At 36.2% G+C, this 16045-nt stretch overlaps 1 protein-coding gene across 2 annotated transcripts; it reads right to left on the bottom strand.

The window, feature by feature from the left end:
- Nucleotides 1-2575: 2575 nt before the first annotated feature.
- On the bottom strand, nt 2576-15028 carry syt13 (synaptotagmin XIII). 2 transcript variants are annotated; one of them, XM_055206488.2, is made up of 6 exons: nt 14532-15028; nt 11812-12019; nt 11002-11139; nt 9056-9372; nt 5520-5643; nt 2576-3910 (listed from the first exon to the last, which is right to left on the bottom strand). In XM_055206488.2, the coding sequence occupies exons 1-6, from the start codon at nt 14697-14699 to the stop codon at nt 3606-3608; spliced, it is 1260 nt and encodes a 419-aa protein (XP_055062463.2). In that variant the 5' UTR covers nt 14700-15028; the 3' UTR covers nt 2576-3605. The 2 variants fall into 2 exon arrangements, with proteins under 2 accessions (XP_055062463.2, XP_055062453.2); XM_055206478.2 differs by having other exon boundaries at nt 5520-5646; nt 14532-15017.
- Between the last annotated feature and the right edge of the window lie 1017 nt (nt 15029-16045).

Here is a 16045-nt window from a genome sequence, read left to right as displayed (position 1 = left end):
TCCTTTTATCTCTTACTCCTTGTCCCAGTTATTGATCTTTCTACTCTGGCAATATTGATGTACATGCCTTGTATTGAATTTTTTTTATAACCTTGGGATCTTGTGTCTTTTAGTAATGAGTTGAAAACATGAGATGATGAATTGAAATTATGTTGTTTAACATGGAACCACACCTCTTAAATTACAAGCGTGTTGAATACAGAAAGGATCCAAATAACCCAGCCTTTTCACATCACCGTGGCAACATGGATCCGTCTGGCCCTGGAGAGACTGAAGGGAGAGTCAGGGCACAAATGATGCAAGCTATGGTTTGAAAAACACAAGCAAGCAGCCTTCATTCAGTTCACAGATTTAATTGTTAAAGGCTTATTATATAGAGGACATTTTTTTCCAATAACATCACCACCCTCTTTTTGTCAAGGGGTGTGTGGGAGATGTAATTGTGCTAATCTATGCTTATTATTTGCTGGCTGGAGTCATTGTTGATCAAGACTGTGTCTGTTTGTGAGAGAGCCTCAGCTTCTGTGTTGCTCATGTGTTTAAATTCATTAGACAGGTTTCACGAGGAGGTGAAATCCAGACATTACTGGATCTTCTTCCCCTATACGACTGATGGCCATGGATGATATCCTATGAAGCCTCTCTTGTTTTATCTGATGCAGAATGGTGTTTTTTGGGAGGGTTACGTGTTAGCGTAAGTTAATGTCAACAGTTATTCATGTTCACGGTGCATTCACAGTTACAACACTTGATTTTATAAATAGTAATTGAACTAATGAATCAGCTGTCTCTGCTCAGGCTCTGTTTGTCATTGCCAATGCAAAATTCATACTGAACAGATAACACAAGGGGGGTGGGGGGGAGAAGAGAATGATGCCTAACAGTACATCTAGTAAAATGTGTTTACCTCTTCTTGTTGTTTCTGAGAGTTAAGCTCAAAGAGCAAGTTGCAACTCACTCTTCTCAACATCAGACAGAAACATTTTCTAGGGCAGATTTTCCTCTTCATTTATCTTTTATGTGGTAGTTCTGTAAGAAAAAGGGTGAAGATGATCTCTCTCTCTCTCTCTCTCTCTCTCTGATCTTGATTCTTTTAAATAACAGTCCTGCAAAATGAATATTATGTGTCTTGTTTTTGTTTTTGTTTTTGTTAGCTTATTGCATGTAGCATTTATTACATTTGTAGAGCACAACCCTTATCAATAAGCCTGTGATCCATGCTAAGAGCAAGCTTAAAAGCCATTTGTCATGTGAGACATAGTGTGCCGGATGTCTCATTTATTCATTCATTTATTCATACACACAGACACAACTCAAGATGAGAAAGCCAGCAAAATAATTTTAGCTCTGGCAAGGAAATATATCCAGCAGGTGGGAGTTAGTTTTTTTATCAGTTGGATTATATAAGATGCTCATCAGTGATGCATTGCAGTTACTGCTAGTATCATTCTCATCCATTCTGTGTAAACATTGCTTTAATATAAACTAGCTGCTGTGCCATGTCTGCCCTCTAATGCCACCAAAGAAAACATTAATAGTAACACAACAGTTTCTGAAAAACGGGGAAAGAAAACACGGAGAATAAGAGGAGAAAGATGACAGAGAGGGGACTTTAATGTGCTGTGATCAAGTCCTGCGGCCACATTTTTATTTATAAATCAGTGTTAATTTGATGCTGATTGTGGGAGGCCAGTCTGTCACTTCCTGACCATTCTCATCTTTGTGTCATAGAATATGACCGATTAAAAAAGATTAGTCATATGATATCTTACAAACCAGACATGCGAAACAACACCTTTAGAGAAAGGAATATTTATTTAACACAACACAAAACTGTCTATTTCACAAAAAGAAAAAACTGTGGATTAACAAAGTGAATAGTTGGATCAGATTTCATGATTTTAACAATTCGTAGGTCATGCCTGGAAATGAACATGTACAGAAATAATGTAAATTTGATCATGAATATTTTAACGTGTCAATTGCAACCAATAATACCATGTATAAATCACGAAGATCATGCACCATTGGGAATCTATGATGCTTATTGCTAGCAAAGGAAACTACTTTAAAAGTACCGTTAAAGCTTGAATTTGCTATCAACACATTTCACACATATCTGATATTTCTCTGATGAAACTATTAATGATTAACAAAATTATTAGCAATTAAAACATTGCACAAAATTTAAAACCCTGCATGTAGGTGCATCATCCTGACATTATCAGATTCAATACAGATTATTGTTACTAAACAGATAACAGTAAAACACATACAATAAATACTTTAGCAAATATCCAGTGCTTCTGAGCTGATTACTCACTTTAGCTCTAGTTTGGTTATAGCAGATTACTGTTTACGCATGTGTCTAAGTATATATCCAAGAACCACAAAACATTTTATATAAATCGTTTGTTTCATGGCACCCGGATGAAGAAGCAGCTGTGGTGAGAATCTGTGTTTGATCATATTCACTTACAAAGGATAGACCTTTAGCCTGAGTGTTCTTGGTTTAGGTCGTTTTTAGCAGACATGTTCAATAGGACGTAACTTGCATTCTGCAAAAACCTGACTATTCGAGTTGCCACAGTGGAAATTTTATTACATTATTATTAACTTGGAGAAAAGTCATACATTAACAAGACAATTAGGGGAATAAGCGAGCCACACATCTAGATCCATACATGCACCTTGTGAAGTATAAAGCTGCCTTTATAAGACCCTGCAGATTTATGTACTATTATAGGAGTATTAACAGTATTCTACTATTGGTGAGCAGGGCCGTACTGATGTTAAAGGAATAGTTCACCAAAAAATAAAAATTATCATAATTTACTTACCCCTGGCCATCCCAGATATGACTTTATTTCTTCAGTGAACACAATCATAGATATATTAAATAATATCCTGGTTTGTAATGCATGCAACCCTACATGAGACTTTTTGAATTATGAATTACGATCTGTTCAGTCAAAACTGGCAAGATACAGCCCAGCAAGCAATTTTGTGTTTAAAAGACATCCAATAGCCATCCCAACACAGTCTAGACATTTAGGCTAAAACAAGGCAAAATTTGAGCTGTTAATAAATAAATAAACAAAACCAAAGACCTTGCGATCACTGTTGACTTTGCTTACATGACGGAATATCATACATCTCACAAGTTCTTTTGACAAAGACAAACTGTAACCAAATTCAAGTTTATTTTGACTAGGTTACTTATAGCCGGACTAAATCAGGTCTATAGTTAACCCAGATGGTGAAATGATGGCTTTCTAATCAATCTAACAGTTGTTGTGAAAGATTAGGGTGGCTCCCACTCACACCAATTCATATTAGTAAGATTTTTAAACACAATGACAACAACATCAAAGGTAAATGCAGCACTGCCTACAATAAAAGACTCTGAACTACTTTGTAATAATATTAGTACTGTAACTGTCCTATTTCACCTTTACCTTGACCTCTGCAGAGAACGTACAGTGATAACAATTTGGTTCACTCATCTACCTACAGTATTGTAAAATACATCAACAGATTTAACCATTCATTGTGTATGCAGTGCCTGGATGTGGTGGTGTTTTTGAGAGTATTATTCTAAATGTTTAGGCATACAGTGGATGCCACATTGCAATTTGCTTGCGTGGATTATCTAGCATTTGTTTCCAGTGCTGCAGACCTGTGCCGGATGTTTGGAGTCCCAGCATGCAGCGGCCCAGGGGGAGCAGGGTCCCAGGCCCAGCCAGGTTCAGTACCTCCATCTCAATGCTGGATTTAGATAGTAGCTCGCTGGGCAGTTCCAGCATCATCATCTCGTTCCAGACGGGATTAATCTTGTGCTTCACCCGTCGTGTCTGCTTCTTCTTCAGCTTGACATTTTGATGTTTCAGAGTCAGCTTTACCGATATATCTATCAGGTAACATGCAGAGCAAAACAATGTTATGTTTACTACAGCTAAAAATGTTGTTTCTAATATTGTGTAATGCACAGGTTCTCAACTTAGAACTTAGCTCCACCTTCACCTTGATCACATCTGAAGCTAATTACTAGAAATGAAAACTAGAAAGGCATGTACGTTTGAACAGGGTCAATTTTGGATGAAGGTGGACCTTGAGAGCGAAAGATAAGAGCCTCCTCCGTAATGTACTGTATGGGTTTAATAAAATAGCTAAATGTGAAATTTTGTCTATTTTTTATGTCATAACTGATGGAATGTGGTATGCTTTCTATTCTGTGTAAGGCAATTGATTTAAGATCGCTTACATACACTCACCTAAAGGATTATTAGGAACACCTGTTCAATTTCTTATTAATGCACTTATCTAATCAACCAATCACATGGAAGTTGCTTCAATGTATTTAGGGGTGTGGTCCTGGTCAAGACAATCTCCTGAACTCCAAACTGAATGTCAGAATGGGAAAGAAAGTTAATTTAAGCAATTTTGAGCGTGGCATGGTTGTTGGTGCCAGACGGGCCAGTCTGAGTATTTCACAATCTGCTCAGTTACTGGGATTTGCACGCACAACTATTTCTTGGGTTTACCAAGAATGGTGTGAAAAGGGAAAAACATCCAGTATGCGGCAGTCATGTGGGCGAAAATGCTTTGTTGATGCTAGAGGTCAGAGGAGAATCAGCCGACTGATTCAAGCTGATAGAAGAGCAACTTTGACTGAAATAACCACTCGTTACAACCAAGGTATGCAGCAAAGCATTTGTGAAGCCACAACACGCACAACCTTGAGGCGGATGGGCTACAACAGCAGAAGACCCCACCGGGTACCACTCATCTCCACTACAAATAGGAAAAAGAGGCTACAATTTGCACGAGCTCCCCAAAATTGGACAGTTAAAGACTGGAAAAATGTTGCCTGGTCTGATGAGTCTCGATTTCTGTTGAGACATTCAGGTAGAGTCAGAATTTGGTGTAAACAGAATTAGAACATTGATCCATCATGCCTTGTTACCACTGTGCAGGCTGGTGGTGGTGGTGTAATGGTGTGGGGGATGTTTTCTTGGCACACTTTAGGACCCTTAGCGCCAATTGGGCATCGTTTAAATGCCACGGCCTACATGAGCATTGTTTCGGACCATGTCCATCCCTTTATGACCACCATGTACCCATCCTCTGATGGCTACTTCCAGCAGGATAATGCATCATGCCACAAAGCTTGAATCATTTTAAATTTGTTTCTTGAACATGACAATGAGTTCACTGTACTAAAATGGCCCCCACGGTCACCAGATCTCAACCCAATAGAGCATCCTTGGGATGTGGTGGAACGGAAGCTTAGTGCCCTGGATGTGCATCCCACAAATCTCCATCAACTATGCTATCCTATCAATATGGCCCAACATTTCTAACGAATGCTTTCATCACCTTGTTGAATTTAATGCCACGTAGAATTAAGGCAGTTCTGATGCCGAAAGAGAGTCAAACACGGTATAGTATGGTGTTCCTAATAATCCTTTAGGTGAGTGTATTTGTGGAAAAAGGTTTACATTTTCAAGTGGAAATACCTATGTTGTCTTTAAGTTTGTCTGACAGAAGTCCTCTTGCCTTCATTACAACCACTCCAAGTCTATTGGCCGCAGGCAAATAACTGAGCGACAACAAAAGCTCACCGGCTGATGATGTCACTTCCTGCTGAGAAACGACAATCAACTGTCAATCAGTAAGTCGAAAATAAAGAAAGTTTAGGTCAATCTCTTGCAATTAAAACTTTTCCACATATAGATTTTTAAAAAATAACTTTATGCAAATAATCTAGTCATTTGACTTAATGTGACTGACTACTATCATGGCAAAAATTGCTAATTTAAATTACCAATTTGTCAGCATATCACTGAGGTTAAACACTCTGAATAATTGTATTTCATTACCATCATGACCTTATACAATTTCACTACTGTCTTCTGTCAGCCCCACTTAATTCATCTGCCTGAATAGAAACATGACAATTTTTTTCAAGTCTCAAGTTTCAATCTGGTGCTTTTGAATCAGCATCGACTAGATAACATTGATCGAACCTTCATGTTTTTTATTCCATTGATGTGACAGTCACAGTGAAAAATGTATAATATGTGACCCTGTCTACATGTGTAGGCTTGTTCTCACAATGTAATTATGACATTAGCATTAAAATTAGATTTTACTCATTGATTTCAATCTTTGACATGGCAACATCAATATTAAGATATAAAGGTTGTATTTTCTATTATCGTAATGGTTTTATGTAGAAAACAGTAAATCACATAAAGTACTTTATGGGTTTTCCAAAGGTCACATTATATTGTAAGCTCAAACGGGTTCAAATGAATACATTCAGTTTATCTTTCATTCCCTCATTAATGAATGGTGTTTTTATGACATGAAGTTGTAATTGAAAGTATTAAAAAGGTAGATCAAGGTCTTGCTTTGATAAACCAAGACCCGTCCTGAATAATCTAATCAAACATGAATCATGTGCTTAATAAGAGTGTGCATGTGTCTCAACCCTCTTATATTACATGTGAATATTAAAGTGTGAACAAACAAATAATTTTGAAGGGTGCCCATAAAACCCAGTGCCACATGCATCATCCTCTTCATTAATGGCCTGGCCTATTACACACACACATACAAATGCCAAACAACTGGCCACAAATTGTCCAAGAGCTTCAGCTCCTCTCAGGTAGCTTATTTAATTTTGTTTCATTTCCTCTCTCTCCTCTCTCGCTCATTCGCTTTCTCTGCTGTCTAGTTGGTAGTAATAAATTCCTGGCACGTCTGTGTGTATGTGTGTTTGTGTGTGTGCACTGGAACCGGATCTCCTCTGGGAGGTGTGATGACGCAGATTAAGATTCCCAGCTCTGGAGGTCTATGACATCATAAACAAATAACACAGAATCGGGGGTGGAAAGCATGCTTGTGTGTGTGTTTGTTCAAACATGTATGAATCCAAAAAAATCAGAAAGATTCAAAGGAATTAGAAATAATTCTGTACCACTTCTTGTGTGTAATAAATTGCGTATATGCGATACTTTGTCTGAATTATTTCTATATTAATGTGTAGATTTGCAGTGCAAGATGATTCGGAAACAGAAAAAAATCATGTTTTAATGTACAATTTTCTTGATGAAAATGCATGATTAATTGTCAGTTTTGTACTATATTATATATATGTGTGTGTCTGTGAATTGATAAGATTCAAATACAGAACACCTGCATGACTCACTGGCCTTTCCCTCTCTCAGTAGACCAGTAGCCTACTAATACATTTTTAAAGGTCACAAAATGTCCTCTGATATCTTTTTCCTTGATCTGCCAGTACAGACTTTGACATTAAAAAATAAACTGTTGAGTTAAACTTCTAAAAACATTCATACACCACACTCAGTAGCATGTTAATTAATGTTATTGTTACAACATTTACTTGTTATTTATTTTCAAATGAATGTTTATCCCTGTTAGCAACATAACACGGCATACAACAATAGATATTACATGCTGATTCATGTAATTGTTACGAAATGTCTTGTTTATTTATTTTTTATGAATTTGTATGCCTTATAACAACATAACATGCACTAAAACAAATAAAGGCTGGATTAACTTAAAGGTACAGTGTGTAAATTTTAGCGGCATCTAGTGGTTAGGTTGCGAATTGCAACGAACGGCTCAGTCCACTGCTCACCCCTCACTTTTAAAACACACAGAGAAGCTATGGTAGCCGGCACCGGACAAACATGCCATCGTCGTAGACAATTTAGTAAAAACACTTTGTCCCTTAAGGGCTTCTGTAGAAACATGGCGGCACAAAATGGCGACTTCCATGTTAGGGGACCCTCAGTGTATGTAGATAAAAACGTCTCATTCTAAAGTAATAAACACATTACGGTTCATTATGAAAGGTCATTATACACCCCTGATAATATAGTTTTGTATATTATTTTGCATTTCTGTCAAGTGATCCTTCTAAAAATTACACACTGCACCTTTAAAAATATAGTGCATAATGTTTGCATCCATTTTTTTAATGAAGTTTCACATGGAATGTTAAGCAATTTGTACAATTTCACGTAAAACTTCCTTAAAAAAGGATGCAAAAATTATGCACCATATTTTTAAGTAAATCCAGTGTTTATTTTTTACAGCCTTGTTTCAGATTTTTTTAAACTTATCAAAAATGTTTAAAACAATAGATGTTGTATTTAAAAAAGCTCAAAAAATAAAAAATTCTTTAATGTTTACTGTCTTGTGTCTTTTCTTATAGTTGTATTACAAATTAGATGTAAATACAAATACAGTGGTAAAAATACCTTAATATATTGTGTCTCACCAACCAACAAATTTAAGCTCTTCAGACTAAATTTTTTTTGTTGCTAAAATTGCTTAAAATACCAACCATTACATTTAAGCATTGCAAACTTAAAAAATTAGCTAAAATTGCTTAAAATTCCATGTGAAACTTGTTTAAAAAGAAGGACGCAAAAATGATGCACTATATTTTTTTAGTAAATTCAGCGTATTATTTTTTACAATGTAAGTCATGCCCTTAAAGCTGGTATTTAGTTATTTGCTGTTTTATGCAAGGTATTAAACAACCAGCCCTGAGACAGATTCATACCGTTCCTTAAAGGCGGAGTGCACAATGTTTGAAAGACAATGTTGACATTTGAAATCACCTAAACATACACACCCCTACCCCAATAGAATCTGGACCTTCATTTGATAGACCCGCCCCACACTTACGCAACCCTGGCAAGAATGTCGGTAAGTAGACACGCCCCTTACTGCTGATTGGCTACAAGTGTGTTTTTGTAGTCAGCCCGACTCCCTTTACCAAAGCGTTTTTTAAACATTGTGCACTCCGCCTTTAAGTGTTTATTTATCCATTATCCAATTGGTCTTAACCGCTATCCCCTAGTTTTTATGAAGGGTTAACCTTGAGCAGTAGCCTATATACAATTCAGCCCACTATATTTCTCATCATAGCTTTTTACAGGTCAAAATCTAAATAAATCGATATACTATTTAATTTAATAGTGCTAAATGTGCAAGAAATGTTTCTCACCTGTTTCGGTGGCTGTAAGTCAACCCAGCAGTCAGCGTCCAACATCATGCTCACATCAGCCAGTTTAAAGCGCATTGTCCCCAGAGTGGAATTCTGGGAAAATCGATCACAGCAATGAAGGGAGAGGGACACCTCTCCTTCTAGACCATCAGCTCCCAGCGTGCCCTCCAAGGGCAAGGCAAACACAAGGTCCTCACCCCACTGTACCCGTGCTGCCAACTTGTGGACTGCTGTATGGGCATGCTTCTGCTCTTCAGAGACACTTACACACCCTGATATATATCCCTCACATCCTGGAACCACTGATATGTTCTCCGCTGCATGAAAATATGGAAAGAGAAATTGACGATTCAGATTATAATCATGGAGCCGAATGACAATGTTAAGTCCTCTAAGCCATCACTTTTTTATGACTCCTCACTTTTCATCATCTCAGACAGCATGATTACGCCAAATTTCTCTTTTCTGTTTGGATGAGCAGAATAGAGGAACTGAGTTTAAAGCAGATTTACTCTCATTACTGATAATGATGCCTATCAGTCACGGCTGCAACTATTGAAATGGTAATTCTGTGATTGAGAGTCTTTAAGCGGCATGAAAGATTCCTTTATTCCTCCCAAACATTGCTTTAATCACAGATATATTTGAATATAATTTCTCTCCCTGTTGCAGTCTTAACAGCAAAGCCAAACTGCTACACATGGCTTCTATGCTCTTTATTCTATGCACAAACATGATACACCTGGCTAAACTATGAGTGGATAAAATATGAAACCAAAGTCGGTTTTATTGCAGAATGCATTCAATAGATTTACAGTAAAAAGTTCCATTAAAAAGGCAACATTTTTGTCAAATCAACATATATTTATGCTACTTTAACTTAATAAATGTATGTTAAACAGTTAACAATTATAATTAGTTTTTATAAGTTATGCCAACTAGGTTAAAACTTTAAATAGTATGTTGAATTAACATAAGCAAAGCCAAGTTGTTCATGCAGTGTGTGCATATTTTATTTACGACAAAAAGTAAAAAAAATATTAAAAGTGAATTAAAACACAATTAAAAAGTAAGTATAAAACAGAAAGATCCCCTTTATGATGTGTATGCATGCACTAAAAGGGGAGATTTCACAAGACTTTTTTTAATATGTCAAATAAATTTTGGTGTCCCCAGAGTACATATGTGAAGTTTTAGCTCAAAATATTATATAAATAATTTATTATAGCAGGTTAAAATTACAACTTTGTAGGTGTGAGCAAAAATATGTCTCATTTTGGGGTGTGTCCTTTTAAATGCAAATGAGCTGATCTCTCCCCCAAATGGAAGTGCCGTGGATAGTGCAGATTAAGGGGTGGTATTATTATAAGATCCCCTTCTGACATTACAAGGGGAGCCAAATTTCAATGACCTATCACATGCTTGCAGAGAATAAGTTACCAAAACTAAGTTACTGGATTTTTCTTTTTCACATTTTTTAGGTTGATTGAAGCACTTTGGACCCAATCATAGCACTTAAACATGGAAAAAGTTAGATTTTTATGATATGTTCCCTTTAAAAAATGGGTATGTGGAGGTACAATTTTATTCCAAGAGGAACAAAAAATTTAAATTGAAAGGTACTCAATAGGTCCTAAGGGTGCATCAAAAAGTTTTACTAATTAGAGGTACAAAACAGTACCTTAGGATACCACCATAGTGACGACCAGTTTTACCGTAAAAGGTAAAGTTTTAGCCATTTTTTTCTGAGAGTGTACTTGACAGTATACTGCTTTCATACAGCTTTATATCTTTCATGTACATTTATGTAATATGCTGATAAGACCTTTTTATAGCTTCACCGTCTGCTTAAACACCAGTTTTACAGTATTTTTTAATTGTGGCTCACAGCTATTTCCTAGAATCTTTCTAGAAACAGAGGAATATAGTTGGTAAAAGTGGGTTACCCTCCACAATGTTGATGTGTAGCTCTCCATTCTCTTTGTGCAGGCTAATGGAGAAGTGCAATTTGGGATACAGGATGGAGCTACTTGTCGTCATGGCACCAGTTTGCTCAGATGTACAGGGAGTCTCATCTGCAGAAGCTGATTTAGAAAAAACATTGTGAGTGAAGGTTTAATTATCAATAAACATCTAATGAGTATTTAAGCACTTTCATTAACATAATTGTCTTTATTGAGATCAGAAAAGCATGGTTAGTAAAATTTGGTCGTTTAGAGAACAGATGTGAATTCACTTCTGGGTGGGTGGAAGTTTAGTTCTAATTACAAGAAAGGCTTTGGTTATCTAATATGCAGGTACCTTGTATACCCTATTTATTGTTACAGATGCTGTGCATTGAGTCAGATCGATGTATGACAACCGGTTTGGGAGCATTTTTAACTGCTTTAGGTTAGCAATGGCCTCTAGGGAACATATGCAATTTACCGACATCAGCATATGTCACTGATGTTCACAATTTTAAACCAGAATTTCAACTTGCCCTTAAACTTGTAGGGGTGATATGACATTGTGCATAATTCAACAACTAAATTACATAGCCAGATAAATAAATTACTCATAGATAAAATAAATCAATAAAGTGCATACATTTACTGAAAAAGTCGGTGTCCCTGTAGCTCAGTGGGAAACATTGTGTTAGCAGCTCGAAGGTTGTGGGTGGACTCAAATGAGCAATTTGAGAAATTGGCCGCACCTTACAGTCTCCCCCATTGTTTTAATATTCCATTAGACAATAACTAATAGATATTCCTTACCTTGCCGCGGGGGGGAGAAGACCTCATCACATCCTGTTGCCTGGTTACAGGTGTTGAGCTCGGCCTCAAATGTTTCGCTGACAGATGATCCATGATCGTTCTGGTTTATTACCTCTTGAGAAGGGACTGAGGGTTTGGGCCAGTATATTTTAGGGAACTTCAAAGATGCTTGAGGCTGGATCGGTTCTGTCAACTTCTGCACACTGAACTAAAATGTGTAGAAGTGAGAAATAAATTATAGAGTAAAAGAGTTGAGTTGAGTAGAAAAAGGCATTTAAACAAAACAGAGAAAATGTGCCATTAAACCAGTAAAATATATATATTATTTATAGCCTACCAATGATGGGATGTTTAGAACAAAAACAATAAAGTAAATTATTGATTTTAACAGTAAATCATATGTGACCCTGGACCACAAAACCACATACAACTATTTGAAAATCTTGAATCCGAGGTTGCAAAATTTTTTCCAAATAAAGACTTTAACAACACATAATAATACATAAATTTTTATAAATTCATGGTAGGAAATTTACAAAATATTTCATGGAATACGATCTTTACTTTATATCCTAATGATTTTTGGCATAAAAATCAATAATTATGACCTATACTATGTATTTTTGGCTATAAGTTGCAAATATACCTGTGCTTCTTATGACTAGTTTTGTGGTCCAGGGTCACATATCTAGGAATTGACCTTGATGACCCCAAAATTTTCCCCAGAGAAAAAATGCCAGAAATAAACCAAGAAGGGCTTAAAACAATGAGGACAGAAAACAGTAACAGAGTCTTAAATATATATTTCACTGTTAATTTTTCTCGAAGTAAGAAATCCACGTGAATCTGACCTATTAATATTGGCAGGTTTGTTGCATTCTACAATAATCAATTTCCTTCTTTTTATATATGATACACTTTCCAAATGCATTGTTTTTAACTACCCAATGTCATAGATTTGGGACAGTGAATGGTTTTCATTCAGGCGTTTTTTGCTGGCTGAGTTCATGATTCATTGGGGTTTTGATGTGAAGCATCTGACATGAAAAAAACAGGCAAGCATGAATGAAAAAAATCAATAGCAGAGCACTCCATTTCCTAGTGTGGGCAGTTATCATGCTGACAGTGAGTGCACAAAAAAAGGAGCAGGAAGAATATTCTTATATTCCTGTCAGCTCCCCCAGCCTTTATTAATATTTAATACTGGTGCAATAAGACATTGCTAGCCTACTTTACAATCCAGATTAAAGACATTAACATCTAGACTTCAACGTAGACAAGCTCTGTTTTTATGTTTCAGTGGTACTGATTTAATTGTGACTGTTTTTCTAGACAGCAGCAGTAAATCTGCTATCATTTATTGCACAGGTCTTCCACTATAAAATAATTTAATTTATTTGCTCATAAGTGACCCTGCCTGTTAAAACCCAGCTAAAGTCATTTTTATGTGATTAACAGTTTTCTATAAAATCACTCTACATAATGTAAAAAACACTCTGTTTAAATATGACCTTATTGATATCTTGAATATTGACTGAGTAAGATCATGTCAAAGATTGAGATCAATGTGAAATCATTGATAATAATCTAACTTTGATGCTCCAAATCTCATAATATGATTTTAAGACTTTAGCATGCAGACAGGATCGCATAAAATTAACACATATTTAATAATCATCACATTCTCATTTTTAGAAAGAAAGAAAATAGGAGCTGAGATAAGGCTGAATGATGTTTCTGTCAGTTTAAGAAGATCAGACCTGATAGTAAAATGAAGATGTTTTAGCCGAAGGTGAATGTTATGTGTGGCCTGTTGTTCTTGTTGATATTTCTTTCTGCAAACATATATTCTGGACAGCACAGGTGATTATTCATGACTGGATAAAAATAGTCACAAACTAAGATTTTATGTGTGTGTATGGTAATGTGAGTCGTGACTCTGGGTTGGTTCAGGGAAAGCACAGCACTCGGCAGATGCATTGCCGAGAAGTGTGTGTGTGTGTGTGTTTGTGTCAATCTGTCTCTGTGATTGTGTATACATGCCAGTACAAATCATTCCTAAATCAATTATCTTTGATAAAAGCAGTCTGGATAACATTCTAATAATAACAGACATGTCTCTCACTTTCCCCTGTGTGATTGTATTTGGCATAAGCTGTCTCTTACTAGGGAATGTTTTTTGAGACTTTGAAAGTTCTATGAGATACAACAGCTGATCTGAAGTCTGTGATTTTCTTTCATATTTTTAACATGGATATATTATTTAAAAAATATTTTTTCTCTCTCTGAGAGGGATAAATGATACTGGAGATGGCATGTTGTTTCCTGCATGAAACAGAAATTTTATTTTTCACCATAATATACAAATTTTTATAATTTAGTCATCCAGCTAAAATACATTTGCAAATCTCTTATCACATATAAGCAGTTAAAACATAATAACAGCTTTATAACTGTTTTAGTATATATAATATTATTTGTGCATCAGACAGAGCTAACCTGCATTATGTAAGCACCACTTCCATCCATCCACTCAGAGTGCACTTGTTCTGTACAGTGTGTTCTTGGTTCTCACCTATCTGTGGCTTTGGTTTCCTCTAATATGTGTTGTATACAGATATCGCTCATGTAAGTTTGTGTCTATATTATGACTCATGTGTCTATCTTTAAATGTAAGGATGCCGGTTCTGTTTGCATGTCTGTATGTGTTTGACTCTTACCTGCGTAAGACTGTGCAGGATGCTTGGTTGGGTTTTCTCAGGATCAGTATCATCCCTTCCCTCAAGTTTCCCCTTTTTACAGCTCTTGCAAAGCAAGGAGAGACCACACAGTGTCAGGACTCCAGACACGGTACCCAGTGTTGCCCCCAACAGCGCTGTCGCAGACATGAGCACTCCCAGCCAGGAACAGACACCCAAACACACAGAATGAAGTGTAGAGGAGAGAAGATTAAAAACAAGACGAATAATCCACTCTTTACTGATGTGCTTTCATGTTGAGGTAGAAGACTGAGAGAGGAGATGCTGAGGAGAGCCGGTCTAGATAGGAAGACACAGAGTGGCACGTGTGCTTGAGCATGTGTGTGTAATGTACTGTCTGAAACCAACTCAGCCAGATTGGGAGAGAGATACAAAAAGAGAGAGGGGGTAAGAGAGATAGACAGAAGTGAGGTAATGAAAGGGGAGGGGTTTAGATGGCTGGCAACCCCTCCTCAATAAGCATGAGTCTGTCATTGAAACCACAAGCACACCCCATCATAACCAAAGAGGCTGTACGTCAGCTTTAACGTCAGAGCTGAGTGAACTCACCTTCACATACTGGGTGTGCTTTATCTTATGAATGTACAGTATGGGTTATTTATTTGAATAATGAATAAAAAAGGAAATGATGTGGTTCAGTTGTGAATATTCTACTTTTTGCCCATAGACGAGTGAAGAAGATATGAATATAAAGTAATTATTTAGGACAATAAAGGTAGAATTGGGTAAATATGGCAATAATTAATTTGTATTTTTTGTGTGCACGCTTAAAAAGTTTTGATACGAGGGTGCACATCTTATATTATTTTTAGAAATTTGTTTAATACTTTGGTTCAGGAATAAACCTTTCATTATATGCGCTTACATTTTTAGTAATTTCAGTCATTTTAATATATTGGACATTTTAACATAATTGTAATATTTTCATGAGGTCAGTTTGTGTTTTCAAAGCCTGGCCTGATTTCAGGATTTTTTTAAAGGTTGGCTAAAGTACTTGCTTTAAAGGATCCAGTTAGCTTGAGTGCTTTGACCTTGAGAACGTCGATGAGAGAATAGATCTGTGATGCCATCTTGAGGTGATAAAAAGACAAACATTTATTGCAGATCAACGCAAAGAATGACTGTAAAACTTTCCTTTATGTAAAACAATAAACGAAATATTCCCATATGAAAAATACTGTAGTATATTTTAGTGTTTACCCTAGTAAATTGCAGGAAATTATACACTGTATATAGTGTTAACTATAGTAAACGCTAGCTATATAAACACTAGCCTATACCATATTAGCAACGTGTAGCAATTTCTATAATATACTGTTCTACATTTTTAAATATTAAATTTACAATTCACTATTGTAAATATCAAAGTTTACTAAAAAGCTTTTTTTACGTGGGTATGTTTTCCGTGGTATGTAATTTTAGGTTTGCGTGGTAATCGCCTCATCGCTCACTTTCACATGGTTAATATAGTTAGT

This window comes from Misgurnus anguillicaudatus, chromosome 21 (assembly GCF_027580225.2).
Source record: "Misgurnus anguillicaudatus chromosome 21, ASM2758022v2, whole genome shotgun sequence".
NCBI lineage: Eukaryota > Metazoa > Chordata > Actinopteri > Cypriniformes > Cobitidae > Misgurnus > Misgurnus anguillicaudatus.
The sequence above is the reverse complement of the archived record's forward strand: the minus strand, read 5'-3'. Positions and strand labels throughout refer to the sequence as shown.

Excerpts from the sequence above, each read along its gene's own strand:
- syt13 (XM_055206478.2), bottom strand. The coding sequence starts at position 14,699 with ATGTCTGCGACAGCGCTGTTGGGGGCAACACTGGGTACCGTGTCTGGA. Across the intron at positions 12,020-14,531 it reads TCCTGCACAGTCTTACGCAG|TTCAGTGTGCAGAAGTTGAC; the intron begins GTAAGAGTCAAA and ends TACACATTTTAG. Across the intron at positions 11,140-11,811 it reads CTTCTCCCCCCCGCGGCAAG|CTTCTGCAGATGAGACTCCC; the intron begins GTAAGGAATATC and ends TTTCTAAATCAG.